Raw genomic sequence first — 11,019 nt, 5'->3', positions numbered from 1 at the left:
AAATTTGTTTTCTCAGACCTGGAATCAGATGTAATCATTGGAAAGGGATTAAGTAGAACTATTGCTCAAAAACTATTGATTTTGTTGGTGTGTGCTTATGTATATGTGAATATATACACCCCACCCATACACATATCCAAAAGGAGACAGGGGAATTCCACACTGAAGCAATTTGTTATCTTCACCAAAAATAGAAGCCATAAATTTCAATAATAGGGTGTCATTTAATTTTAGGGACCATGTTAAGAATTCATATTTTTTCTTGATTGCTTTAATTAGAAAAAACTTCCCAATAATTCTTTGAACTGTGCAAATTGGCCATGCTGGTCCAATCCTTAGGGCCACCTGACAAGGATTGCTCCACTTCTCTCTACCAGCAGCAGATCCAGATCTTCTGGAAGCTGCAAGTCCTTCCCTGTTAAGTAGATTCAGTCATCCTAGAATGGACCATAATCTCTGTAGTGTCTCTGCCTCCCTCCCTGCCAGCCAGTGGATAGAAAGGCTCTGACAGAAGGTGCTGCTGGAGTGGGTGTGGGAACAGAAAGGAGACGAGACCCAGGAAGATGATGTAGGATAGCGAAGAAGTTGCTGTAGCATCAGGAAACCAAAAGACAGGCAAGCAGAGGCAGCTTGAAGTGGCCTGGAGAAAAGAAGCAGCAATATTGCAACCAAGCAAGCAATGAGGAAAGATAGCGCTGAAGTGGGCTACTGAGTAACTCATCCAGTAGAGACAAAAAAATGGTTGGGTAAGCGTCTGTGGGATAACAGGGCCTGAAAGTGAAAGTGAACAGAAAGAGCTGGAGCGAATGCCGCCACACTTAAGCAATAAGCCACCCATTTTGGCAGAGCCTGTTAAGAGCTTGATTCACAGGCTACTGTTTGCATTCCTCAGACAGGGCTGGAAGAGGAAAGCAGATATGGGACTCAGCACGCAAAGCTAAAGCAGCACTAGAGCGCTATGTAAATAAGCTAACAGGTTAATAGGAATAAGCCTGGGGATCAGGAATTTGGATGAGATAGCACAGGAGTAGCAAATAATTAGGATTAAAACTAAAGTTTTACTTTTGTAATTGCTGAGCGGTAAATAAATCCTTGCAAGGCTGAAACAATCCTGCTTGTGTCAGCATTATCCAAAATGAACCTGTGACAGTGACCACAGCTTTGATCCCTTTTAGAAAACACTAAAAATCTCATTAAACCTGTTACATCTATAAGGAAGGGAATGAAATGAAATCCTAGATAAATAAAGTATATTACTTAATTTTGTACTTTTCAACACTCAACATCTTTCAAGGAAAAAAAAAGCAAAACAGCACATGTATAACAAACATGTTTATTCAAAAAAAGTAGGACACTGTTAACAAGGGCAAAATATACAGGCAGCCTTCTCAATTACCTATCAAGGGGCAAGAACCTGTTTCTCTCCAGCTGGTACTGAATTATAAGTTGTAGTAACCCCCACCTGGCCAATAGTGAGCAATGTTTCAGATTTTATGAAATTAAAAAATACATCTTTATTTTTTCTCAAAAAGTGAATCCAGAAAGTATCTTCAATAACTATGAAATATATCTACTACTGCAGAGAATGTGGCTCATATAAAAGTAAGATTAGGAGTCACACAAGATTAGTAAAATGGACTCAGTAGCATTCCCTGAGAAATAGATAATGTTCACTAAAAAAAATTAACCTTAAAAACAGATATAAAAACGCATTTGGAAAAGAACAGCCCCTGCTTTTTACTTGGAGGAAATAAATACCATCAGGAGCAAAGGGCTTATAACTGGACAGTTTTCTTAGTATCAAGAAAATCTTAAGAAGCATCACAGTATTAATTTTTTTTTCAAGAGCGGGAATTATATACTTTCAGTTTTCCAGCAACTCCTCAGTTTTTTCCACAGAAGCAGCAGCATCTGTTACTTCTAACAGCCACCAGATTGAGTGAGCTTTTCAATTCAGCACCAGTTGCATCTCGATAAATTAAAATCTGTAGCAACTGTCACAAACAAAAGTCCCGATCGCGGCAGCATCCACATCCGGGACATGGGCACCCATTTCTTTAGCTCCACAGCTAACCACACCCAGGTAGCTCTACCGCCCCTCATGCCTTGGGGAGAAGCAAAGATCCCAGACCAACTTAGTCAGGCTGCTGCCATGATTGCCAGTTCTCCAAGATCGGCACATAGGTCTGTAACAGTACCATGACAAGGAGAGCTGCGCACTGGAGGGTCCCTACCGTAGTCCTGCAGATGGCTACTTTCCTCGTCTATCTGCTATAGCAAGTTCTGTTCCACACTACCATGCTAGATTATTTAGAATATAAAACCAGAGATAGGGTTAAAGAGCAAAAAGACATAGTGGTAGACCATTTCCTGCTCACAGCCTTTACTTGAAAAGGCAGTTTGATTTTTAAATGTCAGTGCCATTGCTGGGAATGGAGAACTGCTTGTGGCATCTTACGATGAGGTAACAAGCTTAATTAGTGAAAACCAGAAAAACAAAACAAAACTGCATAATACTCCACTCAGGGTGAGTATTCTCAGGCATCTGGAGAGTTACTCCCAGGGAAGCTCAGCTATGACTTCTGTTGCTTCTTAGCTGGCTTGATAGGAGAAAGCTCTTCCTCCTCAACGGATTCCTCTTCGTCATCAATGAAGTCATCATCTGAGAGATCCTTCCTGTGAACTGAGAAACAAATCAGCTTGTTTATACCATCTAGAGAATTCCTCAAGCCTCTCTCCTTCCTATCACCCATTAATTTCATTCTAAAAAGAATGAAATTTAAGTTGGCAGAGCACCCCATATTTAGTAGCATGTTCACATAATATCCTCAATGGTTTGCACTGCTCCAAACCCGATGCCAGTTCTGTCAGATACCAGTTCTCTTTTCCATGTAAATGACAACAACCAGCCTATACCCCACACCAGGAAAAGCCCCAGAATCCTCAATACTGGTCATGCTGGCTGGAGTAGCTGAGACATTTAACCTGGAATTGTTGGCTCTCTACTCCAGAAACAGCTACTATTTTTCCCCATCCCTTAATTACTATGGCACACTCATTGTATCCAACAGCTTCTTCAATCCCACTCCCAGGTTCTTACAGATTTGATGTTGTCCTGCAAGATGAACAGGGCCAGATCCTGAGCGTAGACGAAAGGTCACTGGGGGCTGGAACTCAAAATTATTTAAACACAACTGTGAAAAAATAAGGAGAAAGGGGAATTATGAAACAAGATGAGTATCTCCAGTTCTCATTTAGTTCAACAGGTTTTGAGGCTTATTCAACTGCTTTGTTACATCTGTGGCTGGCTGGTTGGCTGTCTGTCTGTCTTCCTTCATTCCTCTCTCTCTCTCTGAGCCATGCCATCCGCATACAGTTAAAGAGAAATACTGCATTCCTAATTTGCAAATTTAACTCTGGTTAACACCTTTTAAACCAGATCAATATCTCCAGAGTTATTCTAGCGATTCACTAAGTATTATGTCACGCCACCTATTTAAGCTGATTAAACAGATATGATCTAGAAGGATATGAGTCAAAAAAGATTTTCTGACCAAATATTAAATAGTATTTCACTCAGAATGAACATTTTTTGGCATACTCTAGAGAAGCCATTGAAGGCAGGTTTTGGAAAATCTGGCTGCACATCTCAATCTTTGGAGTATATCAGAGGGGCCACAGTATTGCCAACTGTGTCTGAAAGAGCAGAGAATTTTCCTATTCTTGTCAAGTCTCTCAAGTCAACATCCTAGAACCACTGCACACCAATTTTCTCCCCAAGACACCCACATTTCCAAAAGATCATTTTACCCAGGGCTGGCACGACAGCTTCAGGTTGGCCACAGGCACAGCAACCTCCTTGTTCTGATAATCACGACCTACCACCTCCACAACGTTGCATTCATCTTTGGCGCCCTCAGACAGACAAGCCTTGAAGAGGGAATGAGAAACAAAACTGAAGAGGCATGCTGAGGAATGCTTCGCTAAGAACGAAAAGCCATCTTAAGCTTTAATGCTGAACTTCTTCAAGTAAGCAGTTGGGAGCAGGATAAGTACAAAATCATCCAGTAACAGATAAACAACGAACAGAGTAAAAAAAGTAAATTAGCCAATTTGCAGGCTGGGTAACCCATCCCATTAAATAGACCCTGCAGCCTTCATGCACCTAACCTCAAAATCTGCTCAGGACAGTACAGGATGCCTCTGGTGCAGACTGAGGTACAGAGAGAAGAAACAATACATTCAACAACACTGGATTTATATAGGTTTCTAATCCTCCTGCAGCAAAGTTCCCATCAGTGCTAAATTTACCGATTACAAGAAGTGTGCAGAACCACAATACACCTAGGAGACTCCACTCTAAAAGCACAATTCTTGCTTTATGATTCTAACCAATTAACATTTGGGATGCTACAATCAGAAAAGGCAGTCTTCAGCACAAAATACTTGATTTTGTGTATGCATGGGTATGCACAGGCATGCGTTGCATTCTGTGGCATAACCAGAAAAATACAAACAAAATCAACAAAGACTCAGAGCCCTCTTGTCCAGGCAAGAGATAATATTAAAGCAGCTTTGCCAGCAAAGCATTTTATCAAATACTGCGAAGCTAACAGACTTTACTTCCAGGTTGGCCACAGAAGATGTGGATCTCCATTCATTGTAATCTGCACAGAATTCTACCTTACTAACAGGTTACTGAAAATAAAAATCTTCTGTCACCAAGTACGACAAAGACCCAGCCAGCCATCCCCTCTTCCATCAACTTTCCACATTTCCCTATTAGTTCCCTAGAAAGGGAGTCTTCTTGATCTGTAACTAGGATAGAAATCAAGGAGGTTGGCAGAAGAACTAAGTGATCCATCCTCTTCTCTCTACCACCTTTTCACTTGCTTGCATGGTTTCTTCATTGTTTCTGGCAACGAGATGGGTTTTTAAATTGTAACTCGGTGTGTCACCCAACTATTATTGAGGCCATGAAACAGTAATGAGGACCAGTTTTATTCTGCCCCAGCAATGGCTAGTGATGCTGTAAGTTACTAGTGGGGAAACAGCCTGTCGCTAGTATCCCCACTTCAGAGTGAAATCTCTTACCATATTCAGAGCTAGGAAATGATCTGAATCATCTTCTTCCGAGACTTTGAAAGTATAGGAACGGACACTGCTGTTCAGCTCGCATCCTGGGGAAAAAAAATCCAAGTGAATATTATACCAATTAATAAGGCAAATTGCAAAAAACAGCAGCAATGATTCCCTTAAATGGAAGAGGTAAGTTTCTCCAACTGCAGAAATGCTACATATTTCAGAATCTTGCATATTGCAGAAGCCAGAAATAAATCCAGCATGATCAAAAGCTGAGACCAAAAGCTTTTGGTCTCTGAGCTGAGCTTGATTTCTGCTACCTCATGGAAATATCCATCTCATTTTCTTAGCAACAATACAAAAATGGTTTGCCACTATCTTCTGCAATGCTTTTTCAACTTGCTTTGTAATGATCTCCAACTATGTTCCTCAGCTTGTAAAGATGGAGCACCATCTTTGAGTCTTCTTGTAAAGCCAAAGGAATTAAAAGAGTATTTTTGATTTTCAGAATAAACAGGAAGATCTAGAAGTTTTACCAAAACTATTTTAGCATTGTATAGAAAAACACACGTTTCTTGGTTATTGGTCTACTACTTCAAAACTGCTGCCCAGACAAAATTATCTCTTATTAAGAATTTTGGAGATAATTTTCAGTTATATGTTGTGTTTCAAATCCCCCATCAACTTCTACAGAAGCCGATTAAAAAAGATACAACAATCTCTAGTGTGCATTCACTTCAATATTCCCGCATAAAGAAAACACCACACAGCAATTTTTAACAGCTTCATTTTAGATTACCAACGTTAGAATACTTTGCTATGCAACTTCTCCAACATGAACTGGAGTTGAGCGAGACTTACAGCCTGCCCTGCTCTATTCTTTCCCGCAATTAAGTTTCACCCTGTTCAACGAAATTTGTTCCCAACGAAACAATACGCCACGTTTATTCAGCAGATAAGTTATTTGCGGTGCAGGAGGCGCAAACAGCACGTGGCTGAAGGCCTTCCCAGCCTTTCTCCAACGCAACGAGCCGAGCCGCTCGCAAGAGCCGAGCTCGGGAAAGCGAGCGGAATCGGGGCTGCGTGGCACGTGCTGTGTCCATGTGCTCAGCGTTCCAGGGTAAGACCCGAAAAAAACGGGCCCTTCGCCTAACATACCGTTGTCACTAAGCCACGATTTAAGTAACCATAATGATAAAATTAATCCATTCTTTTGAGTTCGCACAACATACAAAAGTGTAAAGTAACCAGGATTGGGTTCCCACTAGGCTAAAATGCGGTTGCTTAGTTTGCGGTTCAGGGTACCGTGCTAATACAACCATTACAAGCCCTATTTAACTGATCCCAGCGCTATCAAGTGCTCCCAAACAATACCTACTGCACGAGCAAATACCCGTCTCCATCAAAGCCCCTTATTTTGCCTCCGATCCCCCCCTCCCCCCGATTCTCAAATATGACCGCCAGCCGAAACTTCCGGCCTGCGAAGTCCCCGCACATCTTTACCAACCGAACACGAAACGGCCGGTGCAAATTGGCGGCGTAGCTTCGTCAGCCATGCTCTCCAGGTCCAAGAAAGAGGCCATGCCTAGCCAGGAAGCGCGGAGGAGAAAGGAAAAGGGGTGACAGGAAGACGCTCGCGTGGCGCCCCGCCTACTGCCCGCCCCGCCGGGGCAGCTCCGACCGGCAAAGCAGCTTTTCTCCAATTACAAGCTTGTCCGCTCAACGGCGCCTCGTTCATACGGTACTAACTGCGGAGGTCGTCTGTCCCTCTGGGCCGTTTTACTGTTTTTTTAAACCATCCTTTCTTCCTTAGAAAAGTTCCTTTTTTCAAAAAAAAAAAAGAAAAAGAAAAAGAAAAGAAAAAAACAAGTAAGAAAGATTCTGAAACTAAACTATGCAACTGTAGAAAGGAAAAAAAAAAGTAGGGGACCCTGTTGCAGGAGACAAATCTTATCTCTGCTGGGTGCATTGGCATTAGGATCCCAAAACTATGAAATCCAAAGCTCTCTAAAAGAAAGGTGATGCAAGGGCTGTAGCTGATGGAAGTTCTCAGATTCTAGCCCTTACCAATGAATGTTATCAGAGTTTCATGTAGGGTGTACTAAAGGGAGCGTGAGCGAAGTTCTCACCACACAGATCCTAAAAACAGGTCATGTCCTGGTCAGAAGGAATTTGGGAAAACTTCTTGATGCCTGTCAGTCTGGAAAAGGGGTTCCACCAATCCACATGTCAGAGATACTGTCTTAAAATGGATAATAGAGAGACAAAAGAGAAATTGAGTGGCTATCCTATCAAAATCATCCGTAAAGTCATACAGATCATGAAAATAGCATCCAAGGATCTGTAGGCCTCTTTCACTTTGACTAAAATCAGTATTCATCACTCCAACATCAGAGAAGCACTGGGTAAAAATGGGATTCATGGGAGAGTAGCAAGTTGGAAGTGATTCCTTTCTAAGAACATAGATGTTTGTCTATGATTTGCCAAAAAGCACCTAGATGACCCTCCAGATTTCTGGAGGAATATTTTTTGGACAGATGAGTCAAAAGTGGAACTTTGGGGTGTTGTTATGTCTGGCAGAAGCCAAGCCTTCAACCAAGAATCTCCTACCAACTATCAAGCATGAAAATGGTAATACCCTGGACCTGATCAACTTGTCCTCACTTAAGGAAGCATGACTTCTGCTTTGTATCAGAGACTTCTACAGAAGAGTATGAGGCCATCTGTCAGCTGAAGCAAGACAGTAATCCCAAACAAACAAGCAAATCTATAGCAGAAAGGATGAAGAAAAACAAATTCTGTGTTTGGAATGGTCAAAGTTTAGACCTAAACTCAACAGAAATGTGGCATGAACTGAAATAAACAATTATGTTATAAAACCCTGAAATATTACTGAGTTGAAGCAGTTCTGCATGGAGAAATGGGCCAGAATGTCTGTGATTTGAAAGACTGATGACTAATTACAAGAAGCATTTGACTACATTTATTGCAACTAAAAGTGCAACCAGATACTAAATCTAAAGGGGGCAATTACATCACATGTTTATACATGTTTTATAAAATAAATGAAGCAACATCAACCTTTGGTGTTATTTGTTCATCAGTGGGATCCACATGAAACTGATAGCATTCAGTGTCAAAAATTCAGACAACCCTAAAAGGGAGGATGAGCAAATAGTTTCTTACAAAACTAGTCTCTGAAGACAGACTTTTACAGGTTTGGAAAGAAGTTAATGCTGAGCTCCAAGGAGACTTTATTTCCAAGTAAAAATGTAAAGACATTCTTAACTCCTGATAAAAATCAACCAACAACAAAGGTTGTTCATAATTGCCTTCAGTATTAAAAAAAAAAAAAAAGCAAGCCAGGTAGAAGCTGCAGCTACATTTGAGAAGACTCTAAGTTATACATTCTTTTCAGTCACCTGAAAACACCAGCTAGACTGGATCAATTCTTTACTGCCATCTGGTGACTGGCAAGGTCTGAGGCCAACAACACAGGAGAAAAAGAAAGGGAGTACTTACAGATTGGTAGGAAACTATGACAGTAGGGGTCATAGTAGGGGTGCTATTCACAACCTCAGATATTTCTACATGTATTCATGGAATATGGGAAACAAAGAGAAGCTGAAATCCTAACACAGGAGGACAAATGAGATGCAACAAGCAGCTCTGAAAGCTGATGAAATGACTCCTAAGAGTGAAACTTAACCCTGGAAGGCTAGCATTTTTCAAAAAGAAGTAAGCTTAACCAAAGGGGAAGCAGTATTGTGCTGTACTTAAAAAAAATAATGTGTGGCACCTCTCAAATTGGAGCATGGAAATCATGTTAAGTGTCTCTTGGTAAGAATAAAAAGGGAAAGAAACAAATGTGATACTGTATAGGAGTTTCTTCTCGAAAGGCAGAAGATACCGATGAGAGCTTTGTCAGATGACCAGACTTTCAAAGAGGTAGGCTGTAAAGACAATGGGACATTTCAAGTATTTTGATTCTGTCCTCTCATGCTAATTTCATTTGTCTGAAGGTGGAAGAAGTAACAAGGGGATCTGTGATCTTGGATCTATTCCTGATTAATAGGGAAGAATTGACTGAGGAAATTTATTTATTTTGAAGGTGACTGGAATCTTGGAAGATAGTGACCATGTTATATTTCAGTTTATGTTGTCAACAGGAGGAGAACAAGAGTGAAGACTTGATTTCACAGGAGTAGGTTTTGATGAATTCAGAAAGCAGGTCAAGTCTAATGGCTTGAAATCATGAAGGAGAAAGGTGTCTTGGAAGGATGGAAAATACTGTAAAACAAAATACTGCAAAAAAATCCTACTGTAAAGAAAAATGGGAGATATCTAAAAAGACGACCGTGGATGCATACAGAGATTTCTAAAATGCTGAAAAGAAAAAGGGACATGTATAAGAAATAGAAGAGGCATATAAAAAAGAAACACCAGAAATTGTAAGAATTGTGTCAGAAAGGATAAAACTGAAAATGAACTGAAACTTGCGAGAAAACAAAAAAGGCCTTTTTGGGTATGTTGGAAATGAAGGGAAAGCAGCTGTAGGTCTGTCATGAGGAGAAAGAGATAAGTTGGTCATGAATTGTAACAAGAAGGCAGATTGTCTTAACTTGTATTTATATATTTCCTCTCAGAAGAGACATGAATCCATAGCTGGCCATTATTATCCCACTAGTGAAAGAAAGGAGCTGCAGTTCAGGATGGACAAGAGAGAAAGAATTATTTTAACTAATGTACATGACATCAGAGCCAGATGAATTATATTGAGGGATCTAGTACAGGTGACTGCAAAATGGCTCTCTAATCTTTGGGAACTCTTTGGGAATTGTGAGGTCCCAGAAGACTGGAGGAAAACAAATGTCCCTATCTTCAAAAAAAAAAAAAAAAAAAAAAAGAGGAAGGACCCAGGAATAACAGACTTTCAGCTTGATATCTTTATTGGACAAGGCCTTAGCAGATTTTACATATAAAAAAATGTTACCCTTGGATAGGGATGCAACAGTTAACAAGAGCCAGCATGGGCCTGTCACAAACAAGTCATAACTTAATCTAATTTTGACAGTCACTAGCTTAATAGATTCAGAGGAGTGCTGTGCCTATAGTATTGAGCTGAGTCCACAGGGTTCTCTGCTGAACAATATTCTAAATGACCTACTGTAGATGAAGAGGTTGTGTCGTGATCCCGCTGCACACACACACACAAAGGGGTCTATGATCCGATACAATCCCCAGCTTGCCTGACAGCAGCGTTGTCCAGTCCAGTCCAGTCTGGGCAGTGCAGTGCAGGAAGCAGGAGCGCAACCAGTCCAAGACAGGGCTCACAGCAGCAGTTTCCAGAGGAGACACAAATGAGACATGAGCAGTCACAAGCGAGACACAAGTGGGTAACTAGACGGTTATCATTACCGAAGACTCCCCTTCTACTCAGCCTTATTTTATGACGGCAGCCAGTGTTCCTCATTTCTGACAGCGAGGTTCCCTTCTCGCGAGCAACCTCGCTGAAAGCCTTTGCAACATTCTCTTTTCAGCGCGTCTCATTCTAGCATCAGGTGGTTTCACGCTTTCTGCCTCATTATCTGAGACTGACTCCGGTTGTTGCTCACTGTCCAATCTCGCCTCTAATGACTGCTCAGCCTGCTGTTCGTCCGGTACTTGCTCATACTCTGACTCCTAATCAGACTCAGAGCAGACCATGACAGGCTGTGGGAATAATTAACAAGTCTGCACACAACACAAAACTAGGAGTGACTAATGCTTTATTTTTCATTTGTCATTCAGTGATTAGGATGCTCTGAAAATAAGAGAAATGAGATGACAAAATGTGCTTAAAAAAAGTATTAGAGATGAAATACTCCAAAAGGATTAAGATTTCGTTTTTCACTTGCTCTGAGGAAAAGTAAGTACCTGAAAATAATTTCCTCAGAG

The 11,019-nt window shown here is 41.0% G+C and overlaps 1 protein-coding gene across 1 annotated transcript; it reads right to left on the bottom strand.

The window, feature by feature from the left end:
• Window positions 1-1,319: 1,319 nt before the first annotated feature.
• Window positions 1,320-6,744, bottom strand: NPM3 (nucleophosmin/nucleoplasmin 3). Its single transcript, XM_007425942.3, has 5 exons — window positions 6,590-6,744; window positions 5,095-5,180; window positions 3,811-3,930; window positions 3,101-3,194; window positions 1,320-2,683 (listed from the first exon to the last, which is right to left on the bottom strand). The coding sequence occupies exons 1-5, from the start codon at window positions 6,663-6,665 to the stop codon at window positions 2,574-2,576; spliced, it is 486 nt and encodes a 161-aa protein (XP_007426004.1). The 5' UTR covers window positions 6,666-6,744; the 3' UTR covers window positions 1,320-2,573.
• Between the last annotated feature and the right edge of the window lie 4,275 nt (window positions 6,745-11,019).

The sequence above is a fragment of the Python bivittatus genome, unplaced genomic scaffold (genome assembly GCF_059951505.1).
Source record: "Python bivittatus isolate LINGU-HERP-01145 unplaced genomic scaffold, Pbiv_v1 ctg000980_np1212, whole genome shotgun sequence".
Classification (NCBI taxonomy): Eukaryota; Metazoa; Chordata; class Lepidosauria; order Squamata; family Pythonidae; genus Python; species Python bivittatus.
This window is presented reverse-complemented; position numbering and strand designations above follow the sequence as displayed.